We start from the raw sequence: 15,290 nt of genomic DNA on the forward strand, positions 1-15,290 counted from the left end.
TTTCTTAGTGGCTACTGGGGTCTCTGAGTATTTGGGGTCTTCTCAGGAATGGTCTCAAGAGTGCTATGCATTATGATGCTTAACAGGGGTCATCTTTGGCATAACTTACCGCCATACCCTAACCAGTGCTGGACTGGTGGTCCCCTCAGACTAGCTCCCTGCTTGGGCCCCATGGTGCTAGTCTGGTAGTTGTCTCAGGCTCCCTCTGGAGTAGCCCCTTGCAAAGGTCATCCTACTGTAAGGTTATGGGACAAACTAACTAAATAAAGATTAGGGGTATGACAGATCTTATATAAAAAAGAGGTTTATTAGGTGGATATGGAGAGAGTGAGAGAAGGGAGAACGGGTAGAGGAGGACATGATGGGGGAAAGAAAAAGAGAGGGGGGAAAGAGAGAGAAGGGGAAAGAGAGAGGGGGGAAGAGAAAGAGGGTGCCCCATAGAGAGGAAGGACCAAGACAGAAAGGACCAAGAGAGCAAGAGAGAGACCACCTGTCGGGGGTTGTCCTTTTAAGGGGCAAAGTAACCATGCCTTCCAGGTGTGGCCACCTGGCCAGCGACACATGATGACATCATAAGTTGCTAGGCAACCCAGAAGCAGGTTTTGTTCCAAAATCCTAACAGCTACTTGAGCTTAGTTCTTCCTGAAGCCTGTAGTCCCAGGTCCCAGGCAGGGTTCTTCTAGTCTCTGACTTACTCCCCATCCTGGGAGCCATTCTGGGCCCCCAGGCTAGCGTGGCTAGCTTTTTTTCCAGGGAGTGTTAGGTTACTGGTTATTCAGATGTTCACAGGGCAGAACCCTGGGCAGAACATATCCTCTCTGCCACCTACTGACGCACAGGTGACACAGCAACCACACCTGCAATGCTCCCAGATGAACCCAGTGCTCTTAACTGATGAACTCTCCAACTTGTCACTGTAAATTTTATTCAGTGAAGTTTGGGTCCTTTAGTTTCGTGGGTTGTTTGTAAACAGGTCTCATTATGTACAGGCTGCTCTAGACCTGCCACCATCCCCCCAGTCTCATTCTCTCAATTGTTGGGATTACCGGAGGAAGCCAACACTCTAGCATAAGAGTTTGCATTTTTCGATTCACCTTGATTATATAATGCAATTTTTCCTGGCCTTCAGATTCTTAATTAGAAAGTAACTAGAGGATTTTTTTTAACCATTTTTTGAGAATGTAAGATGTGCTAGGCACTATACAAGCACCGAGGACACGGATCGCGTGACTTTGGTTCTGTGCATTTAGAGTAAAATGACGCGATGGAAAATCTGAAGTCACAAAGGCCAGTTGGAGAAAAGTCACTTTGGTTAATCACCCTTGAAAGATCCCATTACTATTCATACTTTTAGTATTTTCTACTAGCCAACAACAAAAACTTATTAAAAAATAAGACCGGAAAAAAAAAAAATAAGACCGGAAGGGTAGAGGTATTCAAGATCTACTGTGTCAAACAGAAAAACCCACAAACAGCATTAGATTTCTGTGGCTATAGGCAAGAATTAGCATTCATGGAATGAAAAGCAGCTTGCCCTCTTCAGTACTGATTAAAACCCGGAGGAACACTTAACTCTTGTAAGGGGGCGCTCAAGGTGAACTGAAACAATGCTGCAGTTTCCTCGGTTAGGGCGCAGGACATTTAAGGTACTTTAAATGTAGGCTAGCCAAGATAAATCCGAGCTAAAACAAGCCACAGGGTTAACATTCAGGACTTCCAAACTGTTACGCGCCTCAGCCTCCGGCCGGCACAGTACTTCTCGGAACTTGGATGAACCTCCTCATCGCTCGCAGACTTCGTTTCTGACAGCTGCATTACATCGTTTTATTTTAGTCAATTTCCATCAGAGCCGCGCCAACCGCTGCAATCCTCTTTCCAGACTTTGCAATCGGCCCTCTTCCAGCCAGCTGCGGCCGCTGCATACTCCCTGCGCCCCTGGAGAGAGCCGTATCCCATTGGCTCAGCGCGGAGCATGCTTGGCTTCCTATTGGTCAAGAGGAGGAGGCGGGACAGAGGTGTGGCCTTACGTCACGCCGGCCCCTCGCGGCACAGGACTGTGGGAGAAAGGGAGGGGACCCGGGAGAAACTAAACACCCGGAACGACCTTTGCGGTCCGGGGCGGTGGTAGCCCGGAGCCTCTGTCTCCGCCCACCGGCAGGACGGGCTCCGCCCGCACTCCGCCAGCTAGGCCATCAGGTGATCGTAGGCGGGTGTGGTCACGTGGATCGGGCGGGCGCGCCCGAGCTGGCCATGGCGGCCGTGGTGTCCGGTGTGGTGAGGCGGGTGGAAGAGCTCGGGGACCTGGCTCAGGCCCACATACAGCACCTTAGCGAAGCCGCGGGGGAAGACGGTGAGGGAGCGCCGCAGTTGGAGGCGGGCGGACGGGGTGAGGCCCTTGGGGCCGCCGCACTCGGTGGCCGGAAGGCGCGGCCTGCGGTCCGAGGCGGGGTCCTTGGGCCTGGCCCACTGAGGGCTGGCGCTGCTGAGCACCACGGTCCCCATTGGGCAGTCATTTGCCCTCTCCTCAGAAGTCATGTTGCCAATGCAGCGTTTTTTACATTCCTTGAAAAAACATACCGTTTGTTTACATTCAGCCAGATGTGTGGTGTCGAATCTGCGAAAAGGGTAGACTTCGAATAAATGGACCTTTTCCTGAATATTTACACTGTCCACAAAGGATTGATAATTTTTTTCCGCATCCAGTAAACACAAGGCGGGCATGACAGTTCACTTTCTCTGTACTGCCTTGTAATTTCCACTTTGTGTTCAATTCAAAATTCAAGTGCAAATAGTATTTTGCACAGTTATGATGTAATTTAAATGTGCTCCCCCCATCTTAGTTCTCGCAAAGCCATGTATATACTGAGAAATGTCTGAGCTGTTTTCTTAGGAGAAGGGAAATGGGTTAGGATATACATCGTTCTTTTGACATCAGAATCAGTTTGCTTTTTTATAATTTCTCAGTTGCCAGTTGGTTCAGCAGTACTATTTTCGAATGTTGAGCCTTTACCATACATGAGCTATACAATTCTTGTGATTGGACTCATGGGAAAATTGGAGTGAAACATTTTCCCAAGTGGTTGAATAGTTGGTATATTTACAAAATCGGCTCTACATTTAAATGACCCACTTTAAATGAAAAGCAGAACCCACACACCGCACTGAGCCTGTCTTTCGGTTTGTGGCAAGTGAAACATATAGAGTTCAGTAGTCTTTGTTACTTTGTCTGTGTCCATGTGTCAGCCCACAGAGAATTCGAGTAGGTCTATTCACTTACTGCCAAACCTAACTGTGATTCATATTTTCTTTTTGGAAGAAATCTGTGATCCGATGTAGGAAGCCTGGAAAGAAATGTTAGTGTTACATGGCTTTGTTTGGAGGCTTGATACATCCAAAGATTTACTAAAATCACAGCAGTAGCCATCCACTTTATGGGCACTAGTCAGCATTGGAGTTAATCTTACTAGAGAATTACTGACAGGGCTTATTTAAGTTTAATTAAAATGATTATATGTATTTGAATTAAAGTTGGTTCTTTTTCATACAAGCAAACCAGTTCATATTGGAAATTTGTCCTTTTGCTTAATAGTTATATATTTTAATTAAGTTGTCAGTATTGAGAGTTTCTATTTTATTCAAACTAAATTATACTAATCTTCATTCCACTTAAAAACTTTGTATTTATTGCCTTTTTTTTTATTGTTGTTGTTCATCTATTTCTGGTTCTTAACAGTATGATACTGTCCTACATGGAATTATACCATAAGGACTTTTTTCAGGGATTGAGTCACTTCTATCCTTTTCTTTGACAGTTTACTTTAAGTATTTCTAGTAAAGGGAAGTATTTTTCTTTAATTCTTTATTAATTACACTTTATTCACTTTGTATCCCCTCTGTGGTTCCCTCCCTCCTCCCATCCCAATCCCTCCCTTCCTCCACCCTCTGCATGCATGCCCCTCCCCAAGTCCACTGATAGGGGAGGTCTTTTTTTCATTCCTTCTGATCCTTGTCAATTGGGTCTCATCAGGAGTGGCTGCATTGTCTTCTTCTTTGGCCTGGTAATGCTGCTCCCCCCTGAGGGGGAGGTAATTAAAGAGCAGGCCAATCAGTTGATGTCAGAGACAGTCCCTGTTCCTATTACAATGGAACCCACTTGGACACTGAACTGCCATGGGCTACATCTATGCAGGGGTCTTAGGTTATCTCCATGCATGGTCCTTGGTTGGAGTATCAGTCTCAGGGAAGACCCCTGTGCTCAGAATTTTTGGTTCTGTTGCTCTCCTTGTGGAGTTCCTATCCTCTCCAGATCTTACTGTTTCCCACTTCTTTCATAAGAAGGGGAAGTATTTTTTATGGACCAGAATGATATTTGTGTCACCACCATACCTATCCCTCAACAATAATTCTAACATCTTTCTTCATTAGTAGCATTCACAATAATTTTGGAATTAAGGGACAAACATAAACAGCTTCTAAAGCACGTGGGGAGTGCCATGTTCCACACTGTTTTGGTTCTCAGTAGACTCTTGTTTTCTGGCTCCTATGGTTGACACTTCTAGGCTAAGAGGTGATGGGAAGAAGAACCTTCTGTCCGGGTGAGTAGTAATCTGAACAGCAATAGAAAAGCTTCTAAAGCTACAGCTTAGTGGGGGGAAACTAAAGATCATTTTTTGACTGTCAGCTGACAATCCTGATGGTATTTTTATCCCAACACTGAACATACCATCTCTTTATGTAACTGCAGAGGCTGGATCAGATTAGGCCACACTAGCTACTACATCGTCTGTCCGTTGGTGAATAATTAGGAAAGGTTCTGTATTTCAGAGAAGATGCTTAGAGACTTTAGTGTCTTGTACTATGATATGCATATATACAGTATGAAGTGAACCCGAAGGTGGACAGTATCTTTGGGGCCCTCAGAATCTGAAATCAGAAGAAAAATGGTGATAAGATGGTGAAGGTTGGAAAGCTGGGTAAATTGTGATAAGAAAGCTTATAGGAAGTATTGGGGGTTTTGTTGTTTTCTGTAGGTTTTGAAAGGAGGTAATTCATTCCATTTCGAAATTTTAAAGAAAAAAGATAACCCTTTAAATTGTTATTATAGTTATAGCATACAAGCATGGTAAGATTAGAATTGTTTACAGTCTGATAGTTTATGAATATTTGATCTGGCCAATTATTCTTTTTTTTGGCCAATTATTCTTTTAGGAAACATTTGCAGTTACATTTATGAAATTGCATGCATTTAGTGGAAGCTCTTTCTGAAAACTTGTCTATTTTGTATTATTCCAATAAAAGATATAAATTTATTAAATATTTTGGGTATATAGTAAATATTTGGGTATATCAACATTGTAAAAGAAATATTGTAAAAGAATGGGCTGAGAGCTACATTGGTGGCTTAGTAGGTCAAGCACTTGCTGTGCAAGCATGATGAACTGCCATAAGTGCCGAGTGGCCATATGGTCCACACGTATCCTAGTGCTCCCAGATCTAGTTGACTATCTTGAGTAGCACAGTCACAAGCTCTGCATTCATGTGGGTGACCCTGTCTCCACAGACATGGTGAGGAACGCTTGAGGAAGACACCTCGATGTCAGTCTTTACCCTCCACATGCACACCCACACCTGTGCCCACAAGTGTATAGACATGCATATCAATAAAGAAGTGAGCTGAATACTTCATTCCTCAATAAAGTCTCTTAAAAAAGAATGTAGACCCAATTTAAGAAATAGCAGTAAATCTAAAAAGCTTGCTTTTGAAAATCTAAAATCCTTTGCTTTTGAAAATAAATTTACTTGATTGTGATCGGGTTTTATGTATGAAATGCTTAATGTTTTAGGTAAGATATTATTATCTTGCCATGATTTCATTACATCATTTTTGTTACATAATTTTTTGTTTAAATGTTTGAATTTATATAAAATAATCATGTTTTTATTACTTACAGATCACTTTTTAATTCGGGCCTCTGCAGCTCTAGAAAAATTGAAACTTTCATGTGTTGAAGAGAAGGAATGTTCAAATCCATCAAATCTTTTGGAACTCTACACACAGGTACTAAAACAAGTGGTTTTGTTGGGGGCATGTGCACGTACATATGTACGCTTCTGCTCGTGTGTATGTTCATGTGCAGGCCAGAGGTTGATGTTTCTTCAGTCATTCTTTTGATTTTATATCACTGATTGTGCTTGTAGTGTTTCATGTGTTTTACATATGCAGTTTATGCTCAAAGGAGGGAAATTTGAAAAGCATTGAGATGTCCTCGGTTCATTTGGTGAACAGTAGAAAAACTAACACTACAGCCCAGTTTCCTTAGTATTAATCCAGTAGGTTAAGTAAGTAAAAGAACTAAGGACTTTTAAGGTCTGGTAGGCTATGGGGACTCAGGGTTGGAATTGCATATGTTGATAGCATGCTTCTTTTATGTGGTGGAAGGATGTGTGCACTCAAATAGTGGCTGTATATTTGGGAAAACAAATCCTCCAAAGATTCAATATTGAAAAGTGGAAATAGACTGCAATACTTCAGGCATTTATAAAATTTTTAGGTGTTATACAAATATAATTTCATAATTGATTACATTTTAATAATAATAACATGTTAACTAAAACATGATTCTTCACTTCTTGAAACAGTGTCATCACTAATCTTGTTTATGTCTGAACATTTTGCTTACTTTCAAATTTAGATACTGTGCTGACATGGTTGAATGTCTAATAAAGCCTCTGTATACGAACAGCCAAACTTCCTTATTCTTTGAAGCTCTGTCACTCACAGATGCCTTTTTTTTTCTCTTCTTAAGGCCATATTGGACATGACATATTTTGAGGAGAATAAGCTAGTGGATGAGGATTTTCCTGAAGACTCTTCTCCCCAGAAAGTAAAAGAGCTTCTCACTTTTCTATCAGAACCAGAAATTTTAGTTAAAGAAAACAGTATGCATCCCAAAGTAAGTTCCTCACTCACAAATGATTGTAGAACATTGTCACATTGCCCTGCTGCTGTCCTGTTCTTTAGACTGTATTTTTGTTGCTAATGAATGTATCTTCAAGTTAAGATTAAAAGAAGAGGTTTGCCAGGAGTGATGTTACATGCTTTAATCCTATCACTTGAGAGGCAGAGGCAGGGGATCTCTGTAAGTTCGAGGCCTGTCTGATCTACATCATGCGTTCCAGGCCAGTCAAGACTAATTAGAAAGATCTTGTCTTAAAAAGAGAAAGGGTGGTGGTAGAGGAGGAACTTAACACTCTAGGTTGTGATCAGAAAAGTGTATTTTATTAACTACTTTTAGAATATTTACGTAATAGAATTTTAATTGCATTGCAATTAAATTAAATCCTTTTCTAACGTAGATATTCCCTTGTTGATTTTACTTTTACTTTTGTAGGTCTGTTTCTTGTGAGTCATATAATGTGATTACTACATTTGTTTTTTATTGCCTTTATTTATTCATTCATTCATATATTTATTTTTAAGTTTTTGAGACAGAGTCTCATTGTGTAATGCTGGCTGGCCTTTAATTCTGTACACCAAGCAGAAATCCACCTGCCTCCACCTCCTAAGTACTAGGATTAAAATTATGTCCTACCATACCCAGTCCTTACTTTCTGTTTAAAACTCTGATTCTGGTGAGCATTTGCTACCCTTCTTCCTAGCACTGCTCACCTGTACCCTACATGCTCTTTTCACCTTCATCTTAAGAAGCATTCCCTTGGTCTTTGTCAGAAACCCTCCTCTTTTTAATTTTAGAGACAGGTGTTGCTCAAGAATGTCTTTTATCTTTTGATAGTTTCTGTTATGTTTTTGTCCTGTTTGCACAATTTTTAACTGCCTTCTGTAGTTGGGCTAATATATCTAATCCTAGTTATTTTTGTAAAAGATCTATCTATTATGTATACAGTGACTGCCTACATGTATTCCTGCACGCCAGAAGAGGGCACCACATCTCATTATAGATGGTTATAAGCCACTGCATGGTTTCTGGGAATTGAACTTAAGACCTCTGGAAGGGTAGCCAGTGCCCTTTGCCTCTGAGTGATCTGTCCAGCCCTATTTCTTTTAAATATTTTTAACGTTTATTTGTGGGTGTATATGTGTGCCACAGTACACATGTGGAGGTCAGAGAACAACTTGCAGGAGTCAGTTTTTTTCTTCCATTGTATGGGTTCTAGAATTGAATTCAGGTCTTAAGGCTTGGCAGCAAGCTGAGCCATTTCTCTAGCCCTGCTGAATACTACTTCAAGTAAATTGTTTCTTGTCTTTAAGTGTCTGCTGAATTTCTACCTAAATACCTTCTTGGTTCTATGTATTCATCAGGACTGGCTAGCTGGAGAAGTAAATTAATCCAAGATTTAAAGATACCACTGCAAACATTTTGATTTATTAAGTTAGTCATTAAAGTTAGTTATTTATTAAAGTTAGTCTTTGTATAAACTTTTCATTATTATAACATAATTCTTATTCTAGTCTTTAGTTTCTATTTTTTTCTAAAAAAATGTTTTTCTAAAAGGGAATCTTTTAATGAGATAATGAATTTTTCAAATAATAGTTGGGGAATTTGCTACTATAATATTTCAAGTTATTTTATGAAACTATTTGTAAATTGTAGAGTTATTTTGCTGTATATCTACTAGCAGGTTACAGTATTTCTATTTAATTCAAATATAAGTATTTTTCTGTAACCTAACCTGTACACGTTCTGTGAAATGAGTGTTTTTAGTTGTTTAGTTTTCCTTAAAAATTTGATTTTTATACACGTATGGTTTTTCTTTGTGGCTATGCCTTTTATGTTTTCTTTTAGCTGTGTGATTTGCTTGGGGATGAGCTACTGGAATGCCTCTCTTGGAGACGAGGGGCCCTGTTGTATATGTATTGCCATTCTCTCACTAAGAGAAGGGAGTGGCTCCTGAAAAAATCTAATCTCCTTCGAAAGGTAAAAAAATGTTTCATTTATTATTTTGATTGCTGACACTTACAGGATTTAAAACATTTTATAATGACACTAGTGAGATCAGAAGTGCTGGGCTAGTAGACCACAGTGAGGTTCACAGGCTGTGCTCTTGGAGTTGCTATGAAAACTAAGATGACACATGAAAGAATGTCATCCTTTGGAGAATACTACATGTGTTTAAGTTCTTGATTTTCATTTTTATTTGAATATAAGAGCTATTAATTCTAAATATTTTATTTGGTTGAAGTAGTCTTGTTGTGAGTCTCTCTTTGTATGCAGGGTACTTCTAAGGAGCCTATATGACCATGTTATTAAAACAGTATGACCTCTGATTTGTCTCTATTCTAACAATTATTATTCCAAAGACATTAATTTTAGTAAGATGTCACTAAGAATTCCAGCTCAGTCTAAATGTACCCATAGTTTACAGAGGCTTGGAAACTGGAGGCCATATTTCCAGGTAGAAAAATTTAATTAAAACGTATTTGAATCATAAAAAAGGCTGAGAATATAGCTCCCTGTTAGAGCACTGTCTAGCACGCATGATGAATGCCCTAAGTTCAGTTCCCAGGACTGCAAAACAAACAAGACTCCATATAAATACATAGTAAAGTCTTTTTGAACTCAACTTTACAGCATTCATCATTTGATAACATTTTTGAACAAATATATTACTGCAGCGTGTGTTTGTGGTTGATAGTTTCTCCGTGTTCCACATTCTTATTATTTGGGGGATTTACTTATATTAAGACAGTCTTAGAATGGTGAGTCCTTTGCCATTGGAATGTAATAATAATTATATGTACCTATTTATCAGTCCATTTAATCCTGAGTCAAGAATGAGAAAAAAGTACTTGTCTTACAAGTTCTTTGTATAATATTTTAATTTATTTTGCTTCTTTACTTAGTACCTTATTGATGGGATCAGTTACTTGCTGCAGATGCTAAATTATCGATGCCCTATCCAGTTAAATGAAGGTGTTTCTTTCCAAGACCTAGACACAGCTAAATTGCTGAGTACAGGTAATGTGGTTTCCTTCCTTCCTTCCTTCCTTCCTTCCTTCCTTCCTCCCTCCCTCCCTCCCTCCCTCCCTCCCTCCTTCCCTCCCTCCCTTCCTCCCTCCCTCTTTCCCTCCTTTTTTTTGAGACAGGGCTTGGTTTCTCTGTGTAACATAGCCCTGGCTGTCCTGGACTCACTCTGTATATTAGGCTGGCCTCGAACTCACAGAGATCCACCTGCCTTTGCCTTTCCGATTGCTGGGATTACAGACATGTACTACCACGGCTGGCAAGTAATGTGGTTTCTTGTTAAAGATTCTAAGTGATTGGAGGTTTGTTTATTTTTTCTTTAAATTTAGATAGTTTGCTAACTTTACTCTCATGTAAATTTCATACTAAACTTTAAATGAATCCAAGTACTAAAATATTTTAATGTAATGTAGAAAAACACTTAAAAAATACTTAGTTTTGGCTAGATGTGGTGGCACATATCTTTTAATCCCAACACTGAAGAGGCAGGTGGATCTATGAGTTTGAGGTGAGCTGGTCTGCATAGTGATGTATTATTTATATATAAACTTTTATTCACGATACTGTGCATGGGTGAATGGGTGTGCACGTATGTTGTACCCATGGAGGTCACAAAGGATGCCAGAGCTGAAGATAATTTGGGAGAGTTAGTATATCATGTTTTTTTTTTTTTTTTTGTTTGTTTGTTTGTTTATTTTTGTTTTGACCAGAACTACATTTGGCTATTAATATCATACTGGAAGTAAGTTTTAAAGAAGATAGACATTTAGGGCTCTTTATGTGCTAATTGTACTTGCTAAGTAGAAATTGTTTTACACATATAAATCATCATGTAGCATGGCTCTCATTTTCATGAATACAAATCCAGACTGTTCTTCAGTAATTACTTTGTATTGATACAGTGCTTCAGTGAGTCAGCCATCCTGCTGAACCTTCATTTCCACTATTTTAAGGAAGAATTTCAAGGTGACAACATATAAGGACAAATTTTGGGACTTTGATACATTTAAAACAGTAGAACTGCAATCTGTTGAGTTCTATTGAGTTGTTTTAGGTGAGTGTCTTAGTCATTGTTCTGTTGCAGTGAAGAGACACCATGACCAAGTCATCTCTTAGGAAAGAAAGCATTTAATTGGGAGCTTGCTTGCAGTTTCAGAGGTGTAGTTTATTTTTATAATGGTGGGAGCAGGTAGGCATTTTGCTGGAAAAGTGGCTAAGACCTACACCATTATCCACAGGAAGCAGGCTCTCAGAGAAGGGGGAAGGGAGGCAGAGAGGCAGACTGACTGACTGACTGACTGACTGACTCTTGGCTTCAAGGAAATTTGAAAGTCCACCCCTCAGTGACACACCTCCTAACACCAGTCTATACCTTTAATCCTTGTAAATAATGCAACACCCTGGTGACTAAGCATTCAAATACATGAACCTGTGGGGGCCATTCTTATTTAAATCAACATAGTGAAGTTGACATCATCATTTATTTGAGGTAAATTTCCTTATCTCACACAAGTACTTATACATCAGAATAAATATGTACTTGTGTGTGACCCTAAGAAGTTGAATGATCATATATTTTAATACCATTTTTTGTTTTAATTATTTACTTTTTAATCTTCTGGGTCTTTGAAATAAGGTTTTACTATGTAGCCTAGGTTAGCGTGGAACTTCTATGTAGTACAGGAGGCTGGTCTGCAATAGTAATCCTGCACACCTCCAGGGCTATTGTGATTACAAGAGTTCCTACTACTCCTGGCCCACCTAGACATCTTATTCTGATTTATCTTTCTAACAAATTAACATGCTTTGATCATAAATATTTAATTATACAATCTCTAGGAATAAAGGTAAAGGAATATTCACCTAATGGAAATTGTCCTGGATATTTTTCCCTAGTGATATAAAGCATATTGGTTATCATTTATCCATTTGTGATAATTTAGAATTCTGTAGTCTATTAAACACATGAAATTATCTGTAGAGTCATACTTAGAACATGTCATAACAAGTCAGTCATCAGTTATCCTAGAGCATCCTTTAAAATAAATTTTGTGTTCATGGTGTGATTCAAAGAATTTGTGAGAATTGTGAAGTTGTACACAGAATTAAGGTATAATCTAGAAGGTACACACCAGTAAAATTAATTCTCAAAAAAAATTTCTAAAGAGGGATAGAAATGTTAACTCCACCCAAGTGGTTAAAAAACAAAAACAAAGAAACCCTCTGCTTAAACCTCTGTGTTGTCTTCTAGTAAAAGACAGAAGTGCTAAGAGTGTGCTAGTGATAGTAGGCTTCTCCATGTATTGGTAAATGGTATGAAAAAGGTTTATTGGCAAAGATTTTGTTAGTTTTACAATAACTTGAGGGTTTTTTTTTATATAAAGTTAATTCTAATTTCAAAATAAATGACCTTCCCAGGAATATTTAGTGATATTCATGTGCTGGCTATGATGTACAGTGGAGAAATGTGCTACTGGGGATTAAAGCATTGCACAGACCAGCAGTCAGAAAATCACGAAGTTGACACTGATGTGTTTGGAGCAAGTGGTACCACACACAAAGAACCCTTGGATTTCCGAGAAGTAGGAGAAAAAATTTTGAAGAAGTATGTGTCAGTGTGTGAAGGACCTCTGAAGGAGCAGGAGTGGAATACAACGAATGCAAAGCAGATATTAAGCTTCTTCCAGCAGCGCTGTAGCTAGGTGTTCATCTAGTCTTCATAACTCCAAAGAAGATCGCTGAAATGGAAAAGAAGTCTTGAGAAAAGGAGATGCACCACACTGATCTGGAGAGTATTACACTATGTGAAGATGTCCGAGTGGCTACCCTTCTCTAGTGCTGTCACCTTACATTGTATAGTCTTAAATCTGTGAAGAAAGTATTCTCTAACTTCTAAAATGGAATATATGTTATTCCAACTGAACTTAAATTACATACAGCCCTGCCACTGGTAAGGAGGAACCAATGTAGATTGACAGTTTTCTAATATTTTAAGTTATATTTTCATTGTGGTAAAATTATGTAACAATCTCCTTATTTTGAAGTGTGCATATTTCAAAGGTGAAAATCAGTTTTTCTCCTTGTTTCAGATATATACTGTGGATATAAATGTAGGCCATTAAATGATTATGACTAATATTTAAATTTCATTTCCAGTTAAGCTAAACATCAAAAGATTTAAAAAATGAATATTTATTTTGCCATGTATTACTAGTAATACTTAAATTATTTACTTATCCATTTTATAAATTATTTTCTTGTTTTGTTTAAAACAAAAATTGCATGGTTTCTCCAAAAATGAAGATAAAAATCAGTGTAGGTGAGTATCATTAGTTCAGGTGCTTTTAGGGCACATCTTTGCGTATAATGAACTTTACGTTTTGCCTTTGGCAGGATTGAAATGCTGAAGGCAAAAGAACCTAGTTTGCTGTCTTGCTCACTGTTTTTCTGCCTACCTCAACTCTTGTCACCTTGCAATGGTCTGTATGATGCCTTCTGATGCAGTAGGCTCTGTAGCCGTGACATCTTCACACTCCAGTACTTCCTGTGACTAAGTATTAGCCAATCTTGGCTTCTCTTTCTAAAATTGTAAATTTCAGTAACTGATGACAATTCTCACCTTCCCAGCTTTTAAATTTTTCTTATTTTTATTGCTTTATTTTTCTGTTTTTGTTTTTTTTTCCTATAACTTTCAATCTTTTCAGGGGCTTTTCTTGACAGTCGTCCTAACTCCTGAACGGTGAAGCCTCTTTTATGCTTTTCTGCATTGTTTTCTCTTCCATCCTATCTGTTAGTGTCACAGTCAGCAGGCTTTCTACACTGTATTAATCTTGGCAGCCATTCATTCTTAGGAGGCTAAGTTCTATGAAAGGCAGGCAGTTCTTTAAAGCATATTACTACACATGCAACATCACGTAGAAGAACCATAACTACATGGTACTATGGTGCCTCTCCTTTGCCACTGTGGTAGAATCAAATTTTATGTCTCCTTTACATTGTTCTTTCACAGAATGTTTAAGTTATGAGGGAGTCAACTCATATTTACTCATTTTTCTGTTTTAAAGGGAAAGCAGCTCTACTTTCTGTTGAAGACTAATTTTTATTATTTTCTTTGTTTCTCTTAGAGTTCATGAAAGTTCTGTTTTCTTCCATTTTTCTCTCTCTTTTTCTTTTTCCTCCAAATACTAATTGTAAGCAGTATTTTTCATAGCCATGGTGACTTATACCACCTGTAGTATCAGGCTGATTTCCATGCTAGGAACTGAAAACCCAGTCTCCTTGCTCTTTGAGCTTTATTTTTAGCTGCCTGTTAAATGTCTTCACTTTCATTTTAAGTTCAGTATGGACAAACAACAAATTTTCATATTTTATGGAAAAATCTCTGCTTTATTTCCCCCAGTTATGTATATTTTTCCAAGTAGGGAAACATAAGGCTTCCCATCCCATCCTCATTTCTATACACAATCTGATTTGTGTTCTAGAACAATCTTTTTCAAACATCGAAATCCCAGGCCCCTTTTTGATAAATAAAAATCTGAATAAACATTGGAAGCCAGGGGAGATTCTGCCATCCCTGCTACAGCCCCTGCCCTATCTTTATACAACCAAGATTTTTATGTAACCTAGCATTTTAGCAAGTTTTATTATGATAACACCTAAGCTTTCTAAAATTAAATAATCTTTTAATGTGAATTTTAGAAGCACACATTTCTTCAGTGGATCATATTAATCAAGTGCTTCCAGTACCTTTCCCAAATGCACTTATGTTATACAACCTTAATACCTTGTGGCCAGATTATCCTTTACTTGTATGATATACCTTTAGTAATACTGTATCCAAAGGCCCTTTTCTGCCCTTTCCAGTAGAAATTAGATGCTCTTCTATTTTCTCTATTTTACTTTTCCGTATTACCACAGTACAATGTGTTCCAATTATTTTCCTTGCTGCTGATTGAAGTCCATATCTTAAAAGTTTTATCTTTACACATACTGCTCATTGCATGGTGGGTAATAATGTTTTTGAATTAATGAGGCATGATTTAAAATGCCGAATTTTGCACAAAAGGGTTGCTGCTATTGCTTTCCAAACTGCCATGCCCTCTATACCAGTGGTTAATACAGCAAAGGGAAATATATATATTTCCCTTTGCTGTATATAATATAATATATGTATATAATATAATATACATATAATACAGCAAAGGGAAATATATATATATATTTATATATATATATATATTTAATATATATATTAAATATATATATTAAATATATATATTTATATATATATATAAATATATATATTTA

At 38.1% G+C, this 15,290-nt stretch overlaps 1 protein-coding gene and 1 pseudogene across 1 annotated transcript; one reads left to right on the forward strand and one right to left on the reverse strand.

The window, feature by feature from the left end:
• Nucleotides 1-755: 755 nt before the first annotated feature.
• On the reverse strand, nucleotides 756-879 carry LOC129671972 (small nucleolar RNA SNORA17; annotated as a pseudogene).
• A 1,355-nt stretch (nucleotides 880-2,234) lies between these two features.
• Nucleotides 2,235-15,151, forward strand: Rimoc1 (RAB7A interacting MON1-CCZ1 complex subunit 1). The gene is made up of 6 exons (XM_055601119.1): nucleotides 2,235-2,350; nucleotides 5,952-6,058; nucleotides 6,807-6,953; nucleotides 8,805-8,936; nucleotides 9,863-9,977; nucleotides 12,402-15,151. The coding sequence occupies exons 1-6, from the start codon at nucleotides 2,251-2,253 to the stop codon at nucleotides 12,683-12,685; spliced, it is 885 nt and encodes a 294-aa protein (XP_055457094.1). The 5' UTR covers nucleotides 2,235-2,250; the 3' UTR covers nucleotides 12,686-15,151.
• The last annotated feature ends 139 nt before the right edge of the window (nucleotides 15,152-15,290 follow it).

This window comes from Psammomys obesus, unplaced genomic scaffold (genome assembly GCF_907164565.1).
Source record: "Psammomys obesus unplaced genomic scaffold, mPsaObe1.curated_primary_1811, whole genome shotgun sequence".
NCBI lineage: Eukaryota > Metazoa > Chordata > Mammalia > Rodentia > Muridae > Psammomys > Psammomys obesus.